At 42.8% G+C, this 21,133-nt stretch overlaps 1 protein-coding gene across 1 annotated transcript in view; it reads left to right on the top strand.

The window, feature by feature from the left end:
- Positions 1-21,133, top strand: part of SNED1 (sushi, nidogen and EGF like domains 1) — a 170,408-nt gene that overhangs the window by 56,923 nt on the left and 92,352 nt on the right. The window contains exons 8-13 of the mRNA XM_040427924.1: positions 7,258-7,371; positions 8,797-8,910; positions 9,345-9,458; positions 11,370-11,483; positions 13,231-13,344; positions 16,213-16,326. Coding sequence (XP_040283858.1) covers positions 7,258-7,371; positions 8,797-8,910; positions 9,345-9,458; positions 11,370-11,483; positions 13,231-13,344; positions 16,213-16,326 — 684 coding nt within the window. The remainder of the gene's footprint in view (positions 1-7,257; positions 7,372-8,796; positions 8,911-9,344; positions 9,459-11,369; positions 11,484-13,230; positions 13,345-16,212; positions 16,327-21,133) is intronic.

The raw sequence follows: 21,133 nt of genomic DNA on the forward strand, positions 1-21,133 counted from the left end.
TCGGATTGGAGAAAACTCCGATCCGATGGTATAAAAGGGACTCCAGACTTTACATTGAAAGTCAATGGGGACGGATCCGTTTGAAATGGCACCATATTGTGTCAACGTCAAACGGATCCGGCCCCCTTGACTTGCATTGTAATTCAGGACGGATCCGTTTGGCTCCGCACGGCCAGGCGGACACCAAAACGACTTTTTTTTCATGTCCGTGGATCCTCCAAAAATCAAGGAAGACCCACGGACGAAAAAACGATCACGGACCTACGGACCCCGTTTTTGCGGACCGTGAAAAAAAACGTCCGTGTGCATGAGGCCTTATAGTGCAATAATGTACACAATGTAAAAGATATAAAAGAGTATTCAAAAGATTGTATATAGTTACAGCAGTACCCTTATAATATATATATAAAAGAAAACTACAAAAACAGAAAAATACACCTGAACATAAAAGTACAGAACAAATGAGAACGAAAACATAGAAGACAAAGCAGGACAAGGGATTACACCACTATCTTTACAAAAGGGAAAGGGGGAAAAATTCTAAAGAAGGGACTCAGTATAAGGATATTTGTAGCTTTCAGCTCCTCTGTGTGCATACAATGGTTCATAGACTCATCCCACTGAGCTCTGAAAGGTGGCATGTGGGTTCTTCAACGTCTAGGAATGGATTATTTCATTGCCATTAAAAAATGCTGAGCAAACTCTCCCTCGCAGAGAAGAAACCTGGCAGATTGGAGAGTAAAGTAATCTCAGGGAGGCTGCTGACAGAACCACCACATAAAGAATTTTAGTGGGCTATAATGCCCCCCCCCCCCAAAGTTCCTTAACCCCTTTAGAACACAGCCTTATCCAAGCCATTCTGAGATTGTTTTTTCGTCACATATTGTACTTCATGACACTGGTAAAATGAAGTAAAAAAAAAATCATTTTTATTTATAAAAAAAATACCAAATTTACCAAACATTTGTAAAAAATTGCGAATTTCCAAGTTTCAATTTCTCTACTTCTATAATACATAGTAATACCTCCAAAAATAGTTTTTACTTTACATTCCCCATATGTCTACTTCATGTTTGGATCATTTTGGGAATGATATTTTATTTTTTGGGGATGTTACAAGGCTTAGAAGTTCAGAAGCAAATCTTGAAATTTTTCCGAAATTTTCAAAAACCCAATTTCTAGGGACCAGTTCAGGTCTGAAGTCACTTTACGAGGCTTACATAATAGAAACCACCCAAAAATGACCCCATTCTAGAAACTACACCCCTCAAGGTATTCAAAACTGATTTGACAAACTTTGTTAACCCTTTAGGTGTTGCACAAGAGTTATTGGCAAATGGGGAAGAAATTTGAGAATTTGATATTTTTGCCAAATTTTCAATTTTAACCCATTTTTTCCACTAACAAAGCAAGGGTTAATAGCCAAACAAGACTGTATCTTTATTGCCCTGACTTTGCTGTTTACAGAAACACCCCATATGTGGTTGTACACTACTGTACGGCCACACAGTAGGGCGTAGAGGGAAAGGTGCGTCATATGGTTTTTGGAAGGCAGATTTTGCTGGACTGGATTAATTACAGCATGTCCCATTTGAAGCCCCCCTGATGCACCCCTAGAGTAGAAACTCCCTAAAAGTGACCCCATCTAAGAAACTACACCCTCAAGGTATTCAAAACTGATTTTACAAATGTCGTTAACCCTTTAGGTGTTGCACAAGAGTTATTGGCAAATGGGGATGAAATTTGAGAATTTCATTTTTTTGCCAAATTTTCCATTTTAACCCATTTTTTTCCACTAACAAAGCAAGGGTTAACAGCCAAACAAGACTGTATCTTTAATGCCCTGACTACCGTTTACAGAAACACCCCATATGTGGTCGTACCACACGGCGGGGCGTAGAGGGAAAGGAGCGCCATGTGGTTTTTGGAGGGCTGATTTTTAGGGACCGGTTTATTTACACTGTGTCTTGTTTCAACCCCCCTGATGCACCCCTGGAGTAGAAACTCCCTAAAAGTGACCCCATCTAAGAAACTACACCCTCAAGGTATTCAAAACTGATTTTACAAATGTCGTTAACCCTTTAGGTGTTGCACAAGAGTTATTGGCAAATGGGGATGAAATTTGAGAATTTCATTTTTTTGCCAAATTTTCAATTTTAACCCATTTTTTCCACTAACAAAGCAAGGGTTAACAGCCAAACAAGACTGTATCTTTAATGCCCTGACTACCGTTTACAGAAACACCCCATATGTGGTCGTACCACACGGCGGGGCGTAGAGGGAAAGGAGCGCCATGTGGTTTTTGGAGGGCTGATTTTTAGGGACCGGTTTATTTACACTGTGTCTTGTTTCAACCCCCCTGATGCACCCCTGGAGTAGAAACCCCCTAAAAGTGACCCCATCTAAGAAACTACACCCCTCAAGGTATTCAAAACAGATTTTACATACGTAGTTAACCCTTTAGGTGTTGCACAAGAGTTATTGGCAAATGGGGATGAAATTTGAGAAAGTGACTTTTTTTAGGGTACATATGATTTTGGTTGCTCTATATTACATTTTTGTGAGGCAAGGTTACCAAAAATTGAAATTCTGAAATTTCATCTCCATTTGCCATTAACTGTTGAGGAACACCTAAAGGGTTAATAAAGTTTGTAAAATCAGTTTTGAATACCTTGATGGGTGTAGTTTGATGGGGTCACTTTTAGGGAGTTATTACTCTAGGAGGGCATTAGGGGGGCTTCAAAAGGGACATGGTATCAATAAAAAAGGCCATCAAAATCGGCCTTCCAGAAACCATGTCAGTCCTTTCCTTTTGCGCCCTGCCTTTTAGTGATACAGCAGTTTACGACCACAAATGTGGCGTTTCTGTAAACTGCAGTATCAGGGTAATAAATATTAAGTTTTGTTTGGTTGTTAACCGTTGCTTTGTTACTGGAAAAAACGAATTGAAAAGGAAAAGTGCCAAAAATAGCTATTTTGGCACCGTTCAAATTTTTTTTTGGACCGTGTTAATCTGGGGGGTTAGGTCATGAGGTATTTTTATAGAGGCGATTCTTACGGACGTGGCGATACCTAAAAAGTCTACTTTTTTTACAATTATTTAGGTTTTAGACTATATTATCCTTTTTGATACAAAAATTCTAAGAGTCATTTTTATTTTTATTTTTTGCCGATTATCTTATGTGGGGGCTCATTTTTGGCGGGATGAGAGGACGGTTTTATTGGCACTATTTTGGGGGCTATATGAATTTTTGATCGCTTGCTATTAAACTTTTTGTTATGTAAGGTGACAAAAAAAAATCATTTTTTGCACCGTTTCATTTTTATTTTTTTGGACCGTGTTAATCTGGGGGGTTAGGTCATGGGGTATTTTTATAGAGGAGATTATTACCGACGCGGAGATACCTAATTTGTATACTTTTATTAAATTATTTTAGTTTTTACAATTTTTTTGGTGTCTCAAGTCTGAGAACCAGTTTTTTTATCCGATGTCAGTGGCTAAATTGGGATATAAATTTAGTACTCCATGGAAGTGTGGTACTCCCTGAAGCAACCAATAATGCAGAGGCCCGGATGATCGGGGCACGTGTCACATTGAGTAGTGGTGTCCTTCCGTATCCCCCTCATGTGACACACTCTGCACCTTTTTTTGGGTTCGTCCCTTCTTTCCAGTATGGGGGACCACACCTGGAAAGTGTTGGCCAGGGACGATCCGGGCGCCTCCAGTTCCCGAGGTACTCCGGCCTGCTCTTTCCCGGTCCGAAAATATCAGGGCCTTGAGGACTGCCTCATAGAACTGAAGGAATGTCCCTGTGTTGCCAGCGCTCCGGGACAGCACAAAAGAGTTGTACATGGCAACCTGCACCAAGTAGACAGCAACTTTTTTGTACCATGCCCCGGTTTTGCGCATGGCATTATATGGCTTGAGGACTTGATCAGAGAGATCAACTCCTCCCATATACCGATTGTAGTCGACGATACAATCGGGCTTGAGGACCGTTGCCGCGGTACCTCGCACAGGGACAGGGGTGATGCCGTTACCATGAATTGTGGACAGTACAAGGACATCCCTCTTGTCCTTATATCTGACCAGCAACAGGTTTCCAGTGGTAAGGGCACGGGTCTCACCCCTGGGGATAGGTACCTGGAGAGGGTGGGCAGGGAGGCCGCGTTGATTTTTCCGCACGGTCCCACAAGCGGATGTGGATCTGGCAGCAAGGGACTGGAACAAGGGGATACTAGTATAAAAGTTATCCACGTAAAGGTGGTAACCCTTATCTAGAAGTTGATGCAAAAGGTCCCACACAAGTTTCCCGCTAACACCCAGAGTGGGGGGACATTCTGGGGGTTGAATACGGGAATCTCGCCCCTCATACACACGAAACTTGTAAGTGTACCCTGAGGTTCTCTCACAAAGTTTGTACAGCTTCATGCCATGCCTCGCCCGCTTTGAGGGAACATACTGGCGGAAAATGAATCTCCCCTTGAACGCAATGAGAGACTCATCAACCGCGACCTCCCTTCCAGGTACATAGGCCTGTACAAATTTGGCCCCAAAGTGATCAATGACCGGCCGTATCTCATACAGACGGTCATAGGCAGGATCACCTCGGGGGGGGACATGCTGCATTATCTGCATAATGCAGGCATTTCCGGATGGCCTCAAACCGGGAGCGTGTCATGGCCGTACTGTAAAGTGGGGTCTGGTAGAGGACGTCCCCACTCCAGTAATGCCTGACACTAGGTTTCTTGACTACGCCCATATGCAGCAAGAGGCCCCAAAATGTCCTCATCTCGGCTGCACTGACCGGCGTCCAGCCACCGGGCCTAGCCAAAAAGCAGCCCGGGTGTTGAGCAACGAACTGTTGGGCGTACAGGTTCGTCTGCTCCACCATTAGATTTACCCGTTGGTCACTGAAAAAATGACTAAAAATGTCATATTCAGTGAAGCCCACTGTGGAAATCTGGATTCCTGGTTGGCCTACAAAATCAGGAATCACGGGCTCAAATCGCTCTGGGGTACATCAGACAAGTTCACCGGCAGGGGGCTCCGGTGGATTTAACTGGTGGGCCGGAAAACTAGTACGAGCCCCAGAGCTGCTCGTACTAGGGGGGGCCACAGGGTCCCTAACATGGTGGTCCCCTTGCTCCGCCTGGCGGCGTCTCCGCCGCCTTGGGGGCTCATCATCATCGCTAGATGATGAGGAGGACGCGGATGACAACAGGAAAGTGGGGTCATCCTCATCCTCACTGGGATTCTCGGAGTCGGAGGCAAGCTGGGCGTATGCCTCCTCGGCCGAGAACGTCCGGCGGACCATAGGGGAGTGTGTGTCTGCGTGTGTATGTGCCTGCGTGTAAATCTTTATTTGGTGTGCGTGTGTGGGGGGCACTGGTGTTCACGTACTCACCCTAAACCTAACAGACAAAAAAAAAAAGACTAAAAAAAAGGGAAAATTCAAAACCACTGATCAACTATCCAAAGTTGATCAGCGGTGGGGTGTGCAATGCGCTAACAGTGGTCGGACGCTAAGAGTGCCAGCCACAGTCAGCGTACACACAAAAAAAAAAACTGCCTGCGCCCCAAAAAAGTTGGGGGGGGGGGCAGGGGGGCAAGCAGCAGCACCCCTGGGGGGTCTAGGGTCACACAGCTGTACTTAGGTTGATGCAAGAAAACTTTTTTTCACTACTAACTTTCCCTTTATTTTCCCTGCCTAGCCCAACCTTTCCCTATACTTTCCCTAATTACCTGCTGATAAAGATGGGGGTGCTGGGGCACAGATCGGGTCCTGGGGGCAAGGATGGGTGCTGGGGCACAGATGGGGTTGCGATCCACACGTGCAGGCAGCGGCTCTCTCCTCGGGCTCCGGACAAAAAAGGAGGAGGAGAGGAGCGCTGCTATCATTTGAATCTCCCGCCGGCCCGCCCTCCTACCAATCAGAGGCGATCCTGAGAGGTGATGTCACCATCACCACTCAGGATCGCAGGATGGTGATTGGTGGGGTAAAATCACACCACCGATCACCATCCTGTTCTGGGTTATCGGGTCACCAGAGACCCGAATAACCCGGAAACGCTGAAAACCGCAGGTCTGAATTGACCTGCGGTTTTCTGCGATCGCCGACATGGGGGGGTCACAGGACCCCCCCGGCGCATCTAGCCAAGGTGCCTGCTCAATAATTTAAGCAGGCATCGGGTTCCGATCACCGGTGATTGGAACTATACATGACGTACCGGTACGTCATGTGTCCTTAAGTACCAGGACAACATGACGTACCGGTACGTCGTGTCCTGAAGAGGTTAAAGAGAATCTGTCAGCAGACTTGTACCTATGAATCTGTCTTGCTGGCAGTTCTCTTCTGTACTCCTCTTTCCTGTACTGCGCTTGCACCGGATACTGAAGCGCACTGCGCAGCACTCTGCCTGGTAATGTCAATCAAAGTGAAGGGGGCACACCAGCAACAGGGAGAATGGAGCCTCTATTCTTCTCAGTAATGCGGACACATATGAACCTGGGACCAACACAGATGTCTTCAGCTGCCAAGAGCACATGTAACAGGTCAGCCAGTTACATAGATACAAATCTGCTGACAGATGCCCTTTAATCGGCCGGCATGTCCGCCAGATGTTAAATATTGAATCTTGACAACCCCAACATCTCTAAGAAAGATCACAGATATATGAGGTAGGCGAACCAGAGTTCTGTACCATCTGGACAGGATCTTATAACTGGTCTCCTGTAACAGACATGATGTTGAGAATTTATGATTAAAGGGAATTTATCACCAGGAAATTCTCTGATAAACCAGGCACAATGTCTTGTAGGACGAGCTTAGCTGTAGGTATTAATACCACTCCCTTAGCGATCTGTTGGTTTATTCTGGAGAAAATGTACTTTTGTTCCCTATGTAAATGAGCAGTTAAGTGCAGGGTGGGCCCAAACCACTCTGTGCACCCTTACTCCTCCTGCATCCTCTGCCAGGGGAGATGACTATGCCAACTCTCTACCCCATGCAGTATATAAAGGAACAACCTCACATTCTACCCTCCCACCCATCAGCAATCCACTGAGCAAAGAAATAAGGTGACAGGGTACCCTATGTCTTACACTTAGATTTTAGAAAGTGGGCAATCACCTAGTAAGAGACTTGTGTTTTCCTTTTTGCATCTTGGTTATAAATCCTCATTAAGGAAACTGGATATGTGGCACAAGCATGCATGTATCTCATTCCGAAACTTTACCGCTTATTATGTTTTCAGAGATAAGACCCTGCTCATCTACTCCTTGTCTAAATGGAGGAATCTGTGAAGATTTTGGGACAACATACCGCTGTCTATGCAGTTCGGGATTCACAGGGGCAGACTGTGAAAGAGGTAAGCCTGTAGAACTTAGAGGGATCATTATTTTGATTTCTTAAAGTGTAACTGTCATTCTTTTTTTTCTTTTTTTGTGTAATGTGTAGGGGCAGTGATACTGACCATTTTTGTAATATACTTTAATTACTGAAATTGTAAATTTCTATTAGAAAAATTGCTCTAAAGTTGCCCATTATGAGCCTTAGCAATGCTCTTCTGTGGAGAATTGCTCAGCACTGACAGTTATGTAAACAGAAGACAGAGGAGCATTGCTAAGGCTCAAAATGGGCCACTTTAGAGCTATTTTTCTAATAGAAATGTGCAATTTCGGTAATTAAAGTATTTTACAAAAATGGTCAGTATCACTGCCCCTACACACTACAAAAAAAAAAAAATGACCGTTACACTTTAAAGCAATTGCACTTTAAATTCCACACTTTGTGTTTGTTATATCTGTTTTAGGATAGCTGAATGACAGTAAAATGCCCACTGGTTGGTACCCACTTTCCCTTCACTCCTGGAATGTTTGTTAGGCTGAGTTTACATCACTGTTTTGTTTTCCGTCCTTTTGATCTGTCAGAGGGGAAAAAAAAAGGATCCTTTATTTTGAGCATTTGTTGTACTCATTTTGCATCCGTTTGTGTCTGGACTTTTTCTCCCGTCACATATAATGGATCTCTGACATAGAACAGATTCAAAATGAGCACAATGGATGCTCAAAATAAAGGATCCATTTATTCTTCTTCTTCTGACGGAAAACAAAATGGTTATGCGAACGAAGCCTTAGTTATGCAGCAATAAGTCCTCTACCTTCATCTTGCTAATTAACTACACATGTATTGCTGTGTGGTTAAGCTGGGTGATAACCACTGTAGGCGTTCACAACATCTGGAAATTGGATGAGGAAGATGTGGCTATAATAAAGAAATTGACTAACTAAACTTTTCAACTACTTAAGAATGCTGTGAAGACCATAATATTAAAGTGAATCTGTCACCAGTTTTATGCTGCCCTATATACAGCCTGGTGGCAGATACCCTCAATACAGAACCTGCGCTAGGAGTCCTTATATTCATGACCTCCACTTCCTCCGACAATAGGAAGAGAGCAGTCAGTGGTGGGGTCCCCGGCGCCTGCAATGTATTGAGCACCCGGCTCTTTGCAACTGCTCTATACTGATTTTAGCAAAACAATTGGGTCAATTCAAGTAATTGTCCACGTATTCTGCTTTGGGTCTCTGTCACCACGCTGTCATCAGCTTACTTGCCGACATTGCTTATAGTAAATTCGGGGCATGGAAGCCCCTGCCATTGGGACCGCCACAAACCCACCTAGTAATAGCCACATTTGGGCAGGACTCAGTAAAAGATTGAATGGTATGTTTGCATGAGAATAGAAAAAAGTATTTGCACCCAGGAAACATCAATATCACTTTCTTCCCAGAGATCAGACCGTGCTTTTCAGCTCCATGTATGAATGGGGCAACATGTGAAGATCTGGGTGACACCTACTCTTGTCTCTGTACACGGGGATTTACTGGTTTGAACTGCGAGACAGGTGAGAGGCATATGGATTTGGTAGTGGTGTGAGGTACAGTAGTGGGGTGAGATGCGTGATTCAAGGAACCTCCTCTATTTGGGCCTTCATTCGTTAACTGATGATGATGTTCTTCAGTGCATGTTGTGTTAATATCGCAATCTACAGTAGTTTGGTTTTTCCAGTGAGGAACATTCTGTCATTTTTTTAAATTTGGAGCATAAACATGTGGCACCCCCATTCCCCTCCAAAAATGCATTATGGTTGAATGCATTCATGTCGAGATTCAACCAATGTTTTGGAACGCATTTCCGTAGAAAGAGAATTTGATGAAATGCTGGTCAATTTCAGACTATTCATCAGAGTCTCTGAGTATTACGGATTTAATTGAATACATGGTTGATGGGTCGCGATTTTTTACCTCATTCCTCAGCTATTTTTCTTCTTCCTGCCAGAGCTTAAGCCCTGTTTTTCCTCTCCGTGTCTAAATGGTGGCCTCTGTGAAGATGTGGGTTCTAGTTTCAGATGCTTGTGTCTGCAGAGATTCACTGGAAGAAGATGTGAGACGGGTGAGGCACTGACTGATTACCTGTCATTATTATATCTATTGGGGCATAGCTTCAGGCAAGATGCATTGCAATATAGCGTGTGAGACATTCCTGACGGTTGGCATGACATTGCATTTGCACATAATATCAAAGACATCCATTGGAGATCCCATCCCAACTCTCTAGAATTGCACCTAGCATGTATCGTGCTTTTGTGCTGTAATCTGGCATGAGATAGCAGTTCAATACATCACACGCAACATATAGTCTTGCAGAGCCCTGGCCTACAGGCTTCATTCATACATGGGTATGTACCTGTATTTTATTGCCCATATGTGACACCCAATACTTACCAAGGTGTGTACAGTAGGTCAGCACCTATTCACTGTGGGGAGTCTGAATGCACAATGTACATGAGTGCGAAGGTCCTTGCTCCCACTAGTCAGGCCAAGAAGCTGAAGAAGCAACAGCATCCATCATCCATTAGACTTCTTTTTTATTGATCCGACACACACACAGAAAAATGGTCAAGCCTATGTCCCCAATGGATGAGAAACGCAACGTTTCAATCCCTTGCAATGGACGGATCTTTTTCTCAAGCATGCACGTTGCAGTTCCCCTGCAGCTTTACCGAACCAGACTTACAGGATCACAGGTACAGGATCACACAGATCTTTGTTGTTGAAGATAGGTTCAGTCAAACTGCAGTGGGCCCGGGGGTTACATGTTGAATACAGACATTTATATAATAGTAGAACATACCCATCTGAATGAGGCCTTAATATTTAGTTTGAATATTCGGTACATATCTAGAACCGGCTCAATTGTAATGACCCGTAGAATAAAGGTACCCTAATTAAAAACTAATCGATATAACGTGTCACTGAAAATACAGTGCAGAAAAACAGCTCTCCTACAGTTACATCAGCGGGAAAGTAAAACGTTCTGGCTCTTGGAGTGCACCGCTTAAAAAAAGAACAACTTTGTCCTGCAGGATTCCTCTACTCCGGTCCTCAGGACCCACCTACCAGTCATGTTTTCAGGATCTCCTTAGTCTTGAGCAGGTGATCTAATTAGTGTTCAGGAGTCGGACTTACAGGTATTCATTCTGTGGGATGTTTTCAATCATGACCGGTAGGTGGGCTCTGAAGACTGGAGTTGAGGAACACTGCTTTAAGGGGTTTTCTCGCAGTATTAACTTTTAAGGAACGGCTTCATGCCTGCATCAGTTCCCGAAAGATTCATACTTACAGCACCTGCTTCTTGACACTCAGGTACTGAGCGCAGTCTTCTGTTCATCCATCTAGTAGTTCCCGTTTTGTTTTCTTCCGACTGTGGCATGGACATGACCATGTGTACTGCTGCAGCCAATGACTGGCTTCAGCAGTGACGTGTCCCCGAGTGACCATTAACATCTAATCCATTGGGGTCCGACACCCCATACCCACTCTAATATTCTCTCGAATTAACTCCATCTCTGGAACCACACAACTCAGCATAGTGGTTATGGCAGTGCTGCTCCCATTCACTTGAGCATTCACTTCAACGGGAGCAGCGCAGCAGTAACCAGCTCCATCCAGTGGGTGGGGTGGAGCGGTGTAGTTTCGGTGCAGGAGCTGATCGGTGGATAGGCCATCAATATAAAAATCCTGGAAAACCCCTCTAAAGAACCACATAAACCTTATATACCATGTTCTGCCCAGTGCTGGGATTGCTAGGGTGGTGAATGACACAAGGCCAAGCACTTGGCATAACGCTTTGTAGAAATGATACCAAAGTGGTGCTTTAATTCCAGATGCTGCACGACTACATAATACCTACCTTTAGATTATTTATACAGTAGCTTGTGTTTCTTCCGTTTCCATGAAGAACATGACACAACATTATTGTATACGTTGCATTCTGCTAACAGTAATGCGTGTCTCACCACAGAGCTCACCCCATGTTCTTCATCTCCTTGTCTCAACGGAGGACTGTGTGAGGATGTGGCTGATACATACAGATGTGAGTGCTCGCAGAGGTTTACTGGGAGACACTGCGAAGCTGGTGAGGATTATTTTCTGGCTCTGGATAAAATGGAATACTTGGGACTTTTTTAAGTACTTATGTTTTTTTTGTTTTTGTTTTTGTTTTTTTTGCAAGGAATCTAGAGTTAGTATTGTCTTCTATGGCAACAGTCAGAGTTTTAGCTACTGTAGGCTTTACCTCAAATGGGGCATGGATTCTGATTAGAGATGAGCAAAGTTTTGGAAAATTCGATTCGGCAGTTTTTTTTGTAAGTAGTGGGTGCAATGACAGGGAGCTGCGATAGCCGTGTTCATACATGATTGCGCCATCTGAGAGTAATAATACAGTGTAAAATTAACATTAAAAAAATTAAATCATACTTACCGCTGCCATTTGCTGGCGACGGGCCTGCCACTGCCATCTTGCTTGAACACCTTTCTCGAAGATCTTGCGCAGGCCGAGATGACATCATACGTCACCAAGCATGGGATTTCGGCCGAGATCTTCAGTCAAGATGGCGGTGGCCAGCCCGTCATGTACAAATGGAGGAGGTAAGTATGATTTATTTAATTTTTTTTTTACACTATTTCAGGTTAAATCAATTCGCTACCAGGAAGCACGAGGAAATTCGACTTCGCTGTGAATCAAATTTATCCTGAAATTTGGATCGAACTCCACTTCCTTGGATTCGATTCGCTCATCTCTAATTCTCATCATATATCAATTGGCATATTTGAAGGGGTTGTCCTTAGGATAGGGCATCAATATCAGATCGTCGAGGAGCAGCGCTGCAGTAAGGCAGTTCACACGTCAGTGTTTTGGTCGGACATTTGCATCAGGGATTGTGAGCCAAAACACAGAACAGGTGCAGATCTTTCCCTTAGGCTGGTTTCATACGGGCGTTGCGGATTGGGGCCGGATGCGTTCAGTGAAACTCGCACTATTTTGCAAGCAAGTTCAGTCAGTTTTGTCTGCGGTTGCGTTTAGTTGTTCAGTTTTTTCCACGCGGTTGCAATGCGTTTTGATGCGTTTTTCACGCGCGTGATAAAACACTGAAGGTTTACAAACAACATCTCCTAGCAACCATCAGTGAAAAACGCATCGCACCCGCACTTGCTTCCGGATGCAATGCGTTTTTCACGCAGCCCCATTCACTTCTATGGGGCCAGGGCTGCATGAAAAACGCAGAATATAGAACACGCTGCGATTTTCACGCAACGCAGAACTGATGCGTGAAAAACAACGCTCATGTACACAGACCCATTGAAATGAATGGGTCAGGATTCAGTGCGGGTGCAATACGTTCATGTCACGCATTGCACCCGCGCGGAAAACTCGCTCGTGTGAAAGGGACCTTATACCTTATCTCTGTGGAGGCTCCGCTACTGGTTTTGGCTCAGAATCACTGATGGAAATCACTGACCAAATAACTGAAGTGTGACCGCAGCCTGACCAGCAGTGGACAGAGCTGTGTAGTTTCAGTGCCTGTTTCCGGCATCAGAGCTACTGTAAAACTGCTGATCTGTAGGGGTGACGGCCATGGAAACCCCACCAATCATATACTGATGACCTATCGTATGTATAGGCCCTTAACCCTTTAATGATCAGGCCTGACACATTTTCTGTGTGAATTTGTGCTAAGTGGTGGTTTAACAGTCCTAACTTTTTTAAACTGATTAAGCTATGTTAAGCTGTAATATATGAGTGTAATGTCTTGCTTTATATTTGTTGGCATCATCCTCTATAAAACTACTTTCTATAACTAACAAGGTTACTCTTCCACCAGAGATCAGGCCATGCTTCTCTGATCCGTGTCTCAATGGCGGTACCTGTGAAGATGATGGAGACCACTACATCTGTTTGTGCAGGCAGGGCTTTATCGGAGCACACTGTGAGACAGGTAAAAGAGAGACATTAAAGCGGAACTCCTATCTCAGCCTTTCAATTGAATAAATATGGATAAGTCAGATAAGGCGGCTGGAGTCGCAGAAACTGCAGAGTGTTCTTTTCTATGCCTCCATAGAAGTGAATTGGAAATGCAGAAACTGTATAGCACAACCTGTTTGGCTGTTTCCGTAACTCCACCGCCCTGGCCGCCACAAACATCGGGTATTCTGATTTCAGCCATGACTGGTTGACATGAGAATACCCCTTTAAATGTTCACAAAATCAATTCTTTCCGTTTGCATGGGGCATATGTTTGTATTATTTACATAATGTTTCCTTAATTCTTAGTATAACACAGAGAATGTATGCAGTCGCATTGCCCCTGCCTTATCGAACATTACAGTGGAAAGGGAACCTGAAGTTCGATCGGTGGCAGCATGTTTTCGGGAAGGACTGTGCAGATGGATATATAAGGGGTCATGAACCAAGCTGAAATATGCCTAATTAGGCATATTTCAGGCACAGATGGCAGCGCAACGATTAGTTTAAGTCCTTGCTTATTCTTGGTTTCATAGTCTAGCGGGCTGCCATCTCCATATGCACCTTTGAAGTCGTAAGCCACTCAGTAGAACCTAAGTCCAGAATGGTCAGGAATATAAATGAATGAAATGCAAGTTACACTGAATCTTTTCCCACAAAGGTTTACGGCGATCTGCTCTGCACCATGATGCCGTTAGACTGGATGTCACATTCAGTGTGACAGGCTCCCTTGAATCTCTATGTCCTGGGCACATACACATATTCTTTCAGCATCCAAAGCAGAGGTCCGAGGGTCCAACACCAGTAAAAATGAATAAAACTTGACTTTTATTTTATAGTTAAAAATCCACATGGCATAACTTTCAGCTCACACGTTTTGAGGCTGGGTGGCTCTTGCTCTTTCTTTGGACAGTTTAATAAGAAGCCAACTAACCTGATTATTTTATGCACATAAGATAATCCAGAGCTCTGGTCTACATCTCTATTTTAGTAAATGTTTCCATTCACCACAAAGCAACAGTTCTGTATCATATTTTCTTTTCTTTGTGCTATTCCTCTGATTTTCCTCCTAGAAATTGTGTGTTATCATTCCTCTTGTCCATAGGACGCGCCCCTGCACAGTCTGCCTGTGTACGGACATACCTTATTGACAAAGGGAATGGTAACTTTCCAGTGACCCAAGGGACATACCCTGACCAGTACCTAGGGTTCACTCGTTGAACAGGCTGCACATGGGGCACTGCTGAATCATCAAACCTTACACGACACCTACTCCTCCTGTGTACTCTCCTTGTAACTGGTGCTGCAGAGCTTTCTCCTGATGGAATTGCTAGGATTTTTGTCTGCCTAAAGGCCCCTTTGCCCTGCCAGAACATCTAGCAGATTATTATTGCTCGTTAGTGATTATCTGCCGGTGTGAAGGTGACGCCAATTACCCGATGAATGAGCGAAGTGCTCTTTCATTGGGTAATAATAGTGTTCAGCGAATCGAAGCTGATGAAGTGGTAATTCGATCTGAATTTCAGGAAAAATTAGATTAGATGGGATGCCAAATTCTCTCATGCTTGGTGGTAGCGAATGGATTTTCCCTGAAATGGCGGCCAAAAAAATAAAAATAAAAATCATACTTACCTCATCCATTTGAGCGCGGAGGCTGCCACGGCCATCTTGCGTAAAATATCGTGCCTGGTGACGTATGACGTCACCATGCTGGCCAACGAGATGACACCATCACGTGCTGCGCAAGATTTTGCGCTAGATCTTCAAGCAGGATAGCCACGGCGGCCTCTGCACGATCAAATGGATGAGGTTATTACAATTTTTTTATTTTTTTTAACTGCGTAACCGCTAAAATAATTTAGTATTCATCTCAGGTGCCGCGATCAGCAATGAACGCGGCATCTGAGGGGTTCAATGATTGGGGGCGGCACAATCGCTGTTCCCTGTCATTGTACCGGCTATTTACAAAGAAATGCGCTTTCTGACGAAGTAATTCATCACAAAGCTAATTTTTTTGTCAAATTTGGTGAAGCAGCCGAATCAAATTTTTGAGAACTTTGCTCATCACTAGGTAATAAGATCGTTTCCTGTATGGGGATGAGCAATGGCATTAGCAATCACTCCTCCCCGTACTGTGGAGGAGATCGCTGCGGTTTCTTCCACCGACGAGCAGGCGTCCTTCCCGACAATTGCTCAGTTGAGCAGTGTAGGAGGGTCTTTAGGTAATGTCAGTGAGGTTAGTAATATCTAACACTGCTGCCCATTGATTATGTTTCATTGTTTTATATAAGGGTTCAGACTTCCCACATATTTCGGTGTCCGGCTCTCAGTCTGTCTCCCATTGTCTTGCAGTAATACCAGTCAGTTTGGAAATCCTTTGTTCTGTGTTGGCCATGCGTAGAGATTATTTACTTGCTACGCAGCCTTCACCTTGGGTGCTCACTTTTCAGGGTGCAAGGCACGGTTAGTTGCTTTGTCAGGTTTGCACCCACAGTTGTAAGTCAACTGTTATAAATTGGATCACGTCAGATATGTTATATCTCTAATGGCTCCTATGCAAACTGAAGAAATGAAGCCACAGTCCTAATAAGTCATCCTGATAACAGGAGATCTTATGGACTGACACGGCTTTGGAAAAGCTGGAGGCCAGAATATGATCAGCCGCCCATCAGTCCTGCTGATGTCAGGAATAGAGCTAGACTCATGCAGCAGTGGAAGTATCTTAAAAAGAAAATTCTACCCAAAACAGAAATGTCTGTTTTACATAGAATGTGTATCAAAAAGTATGAACTGGTGATCACTTTAGGTTAAAATGAATTATATGTTTTTACCTTTTTTTTAGAGATCCGACCGTGTTGGTCATCTCCATGCCTTAATGGAGGAATCTGCAAAGACTTGGTTGACGGTTATAGCTGCATTTGTACAGGGGGCTTTACTGGTGACAGATGTGAAACAGGTGAGGTCTCATCGACAGAGAGTTTTAGATAGATATTTGATATATATTTTATTCTATATAAGTTCTCTTTTGGTGTGTCTGAACACATATACACAAATATTTAGTTGTTTTCCATATCGGAACTGCTGTGTCTCCTGCACCTATAAAGAAGTGTAGAGTAAATTCTGTACTTCTGTAGTGTATTCCCTTGGTTTAGGCCTATTTTTATTACTACATTTTCGCCATGCAATAACAACATACAGGAAACCATGTGAGAAAAATTAAGAATAAATCCTAAAAATAAAAGATAAATAATCACACATAAAAAATAGATAATAGCTATCTATATCTGACAGGTTACATAAAAAGGCCCCCCCTCCCCCCCAAAAAAAGATCAATAATTGCCCCTTGATTAATCCAGTAATGGAAAGGTCCAAATCCAGGGTTAAGTGACCGCAGGCTCAGGCAGTAGACATAGAGGGGGTTATTTACTAACAGAAATATGTCTATATTAGGCATATTTCTGGCGCAGATATCGGGATTTAGGTTCTTTGAGCCGCAATCTGCAACACTTTCCCGCTCATGCCAGGTCTACAAAAGTGTGCATGGCGTGAGCGGGTTTAAGGGGATGGGCCAATAGGCCCGTCTCATTCATAATTTTCTCTGCCTGTTTTAGGCGTAGAAAATGGTCTAAATCTACGCCAGCAGAGAAGCTGGTGGATCCGCCGGCGCCTCTACATAACTTCGGCAGATCCACTGCCAGAGCAGGGCCTTATTAAAGGGGTTGTCCGGGCTTTTACTATTGATGTCCTCAGGATAGGTCATCAATATCAGATCGGCACGGGTCCAACACCCGGCACCCCTGCCAATCGGCTGTATTAGGAGACGGCGCGAGCAGTGTGCACGCGCCGTCTCCCTTCTCTCTTCCTGACTGCTGCTGCGGTCTATGGTCTTTGCCATAGACAGCAGGGGTGAGCAGGAAGAGAAACGGCATGTGCACACTCGTAAGGCTGATCGTCAGGGGTGCCGGGTGTTGGACCACCGCCTGAGGATACGTCATCAATAGTAAAGGCCCGAACAACCCCTTTAAGACCAGCGTCTAAAACGCCAGTCTGAATAAATGACTCCCAAAGTGCCTATGATTACTGGAAGAAATATGTATTGTTACTTTCTTCTTCGAGTACTTTTAAAAAGCAATAATAGATTTGTGCCATTATAAATCAAATCACTGATGTTCAAATATGTTCAGTATGTATATATTCAGCGTGCCAATGGCAATGGTGTTGAAAGCTCGGTGGCATCCAGTAAGCCGGCTTGAACATATTACAAAGCTGTCTATACTTCATAGCATTGCCATTGGCACACTGAATATCACCAGTGATGATTTGATTTATAATAGCAGACAGCTATTGCATTTTAAAAGAAGAAAAAAAAGAAAATTATGCTGTGAGTCAATCACAGTTGGATGAGTCTTCAGTAGAATTGGGTGTAATTGCTGATAATGACCTAAATTATAGCTTGCGATGTCAGTCTGCTGCATCAAAAGCCAACTAGATATGATCTTTATGCCTGTCCTGTATTAGGAAAGGCATTACTTTGAGAGAAAAAAAGTACTATTTTACCCATTTATAAAGCATCGGTAGGACTTCATCTTGAGTACGCAGTCCAGTTTTGGCCACCAGTCCATGTAAAAATACCAAAGATCTAGCGAGAGAACAAAGAAGGACAACTAAATCAATACGAGGTATAGAACATCTCAGTTATGAAGAAGGTTTCTGAAAGCTGTTGCTATGGTAGAACTTTTGTATGATCCCTAAACATGGGATCTAGCCATGTTGTCTGCAATGCTGCAAATCTTAAAAATCAGTCTAGGGACAAACAATAAGAAGACCTGACCCATGGTGGTATTTGAGGCTTTCTCTTCTGACCCCAGACGACAGAAGATTCCTTTAATTAAGCAAAAACCTGGGTGATACCCTTACAACCTAAAAATACAAATCAGCCAATAGGATTGTGACATGTGTTTTAACAAAAAGTGATGTATATAGATCCTCATAGTATACATCTGGACACAATTTGGGACACTCTAGCGTGGGGAAACCAAAGCAAAGGAATTCTTTTCTGTAGATTCATGACATCAGATTAATTATAACTATGGACAGGCACACTTCATTTGGAGAAATCCAGGGAGATCTTATTTATACCATTCAAACTCTCATTTATTAGTTAATAGACAAATTCAAATATTCTAAAATACACAAAATATAATTTTTTTAATTAAAATGATATAAATGAATTGCAATTCATTACTAATACCATACAAATGCCCCTCTGTCTATTTTTTTTTTCACTTCCTACACAGTGAGCAAGAGACCGTTCATATATTCCCTATCTACTACATATATTTTCCCTTAATAATTTCAACCTCTAGCATTTACCATCTTTTCAGAGAAGTAAACATGAGCATATGATATATAGGATAAAAATGAGCTGAAATAAAGATACAATCCCAATGAATATTTGGTATAAATGAATACTCATATAGCTGTATAGTTCACTTATAATCTTGGTGCACAAATGTTTCCTTTTTTTTAAAAAAAAACATGTTTTATTGTTTTCAATAAAGAAATAGAATATTACATACAGGAATATACATTGTATATCTTGTTTTCAAACATTAATGTAACCTGCGTGGACCTTGTATTCCCTTAACATAGGGATACAGGGCAACAGAAAATAGTAACATTACAATTTAGTAATATCAAGGAAAAAGAAAGGGGGGAATTTAAATAAAGGAAGATAAAACGGTAAATAAAAGGGGGAGAGTGACAAGGATTGGTAAGGTCTTCTTTACATCATACATTAATTGGGACTTTGGTAAATGGTAATTAAAGCCAGTAATGCCATGTAGCTCTGAATTTGGCTAGTTTGTTGGAAATTGAAGCGTTAATCATTTAGTAAAAACAGTTATTGTTAACAGCGTTGACTATTTCCATTAATGGGGGAGGGTTTGGGTTTTTCCAGTATTGAGCAATTTTCATTCTGGTTGCTATAATCATATGAATTATAACTGTTCGAAAGGGTATGGGGAAGGAATCTAAATTAAGAGAGAGTAGACTTTGAGCCATTGATAGTGAGATTGGGGTATTGCATATCTGTGTTAAGATCATGTTGATTGAGTTCCAGACGGGTCTAATTTCCCTACATTCCCACCATATGTGCTTCATATCTGCTTCTGCCAATGAACATCTCCAGCAGACCTGGGGAGATGAGGGGTACATTTTAGATAATCTATGAGGGGTATAATACCATCTGTAGAGAATTTTCCTGGAATTTTTCAAATGGTTGACGCATTTAGAGTATGCACACATGATAGAGAATGCAGATTCCCATTGTTCTAAGGAGATATTCATGTTTAATGCTGATTCCCATTTACTTAGCAATGGGGTTAATGGTGATTCCGATCCCTCCGTCATTAAGTTATAGCTGAGAGATAGGCCTTTGAGATTAGTCAATGGGTTTCGTAACAACCTCGTCAGTTGTGGGGTGCTAGTAGACATAGGTAAGCTTATTCCAGATAAAAAATGTCTAATTTGTAAGTATTTAAAGAAATCTCTGTAAGGAACTTTACATTTCAGGGTTAATTCCGTAAATGAATTTAGGGTATCATTGGTGAAAAGATCTCCCAATTTTTAAATTCCCAAGTCGACCCAATTATGTATATTTAGATCTGAGATGCATTTCCCCATTACCTCCAGAGGGATTTCAGAAGGGGAGATATTGATAAGCTTTAATTTGGTCGTCAACAGATTCCAGAGTTCAAGTGCGGCTTGTATTGTAGGTGGGGTTTTTGGAATGGGAATATTTTTTTTCTGTAGAGAACTAGAGTAGAAAAGCACCTGAGGGTCCTTTACCTCCATTATATACAGGGAGTGCAGAATTATTAGGCAAGTTGTATTTTTGAGGATTAATTTTATTATTGAACAACAACCATGTTCTCAATGAACCCAAAAAACTCATTAATATCAAAGCTGAATATTTTTGGAAGTAGTTTTTAGTTTGTTTTTAGTTTTAGCTATTTTAGGGGGATATCTGTGTGTGCAGGTGACTATTACTGTGCATAATTATTAGGCAACTTAACAAAAAACAAATATATACCCATTTCAATTATTTATTTTTACCAGTGAAACCAATATAACATCTCAACATTCACAAATATACATTTCTGACATTCAAAAACAAAACAAAAACAAATCAGTGACCAATATAGCCACCTTTCTTTGCAAGGACACTCAAAAGCCTGCCATCCATGGATTCTGTCAGTGTTTTGATCTGTTCACCATCAACATTGCGTGCAGCAGCAACCACAGCCTCCCAGACACTGTTCAGAGAGGTGTACTGTTTTCCCTCCTTGTAAATCTCACATTTGATGATGGACCACAGGTTCTCAATGGGGTTCAGATCAGGTGAACAAGGAGGCCATGTCATTAGATTTTCTTCTTTTATACCCTTTCTTGCCAGCCATGCTGTGGAGTACTTGGACGCGTGTGATGGAGCATTGTCCTGCATGAAAATCATGTTTTTCTTGAAGGATGCAGACTTCTTCCTGTACCACTGCTTGAAGAAGGTGTCTTCCAGAAACTGGCAGTAGGACTGGGAGTTGAGCTTGACTCCATCCTGAACCCGAAAGGCCCCACAAGCTCATCTTTGATGATACCAGCCCAAAGCAGTACTCCACCTCCACCTTGCTGGCGTCTGAGTCGGACTGGAGCTCTCTGCCCTTTACCAATCGAGCCACGGGCCCATCCATCTGGCCCATCAAGACTCA

This window comes from Bufo bufo, chromosome 4, assembly GCF_905171765.1.
Source record: "Bufo bufo chromosome 4, aBufBuf1.1, whole genome shotgun sequence".
NCBI classification, from domain to species: Eukaryota; Metazoa; Chordata; class Amphibia; order Anura; family Bufonidae; genus Bufo; species Bufo bufo.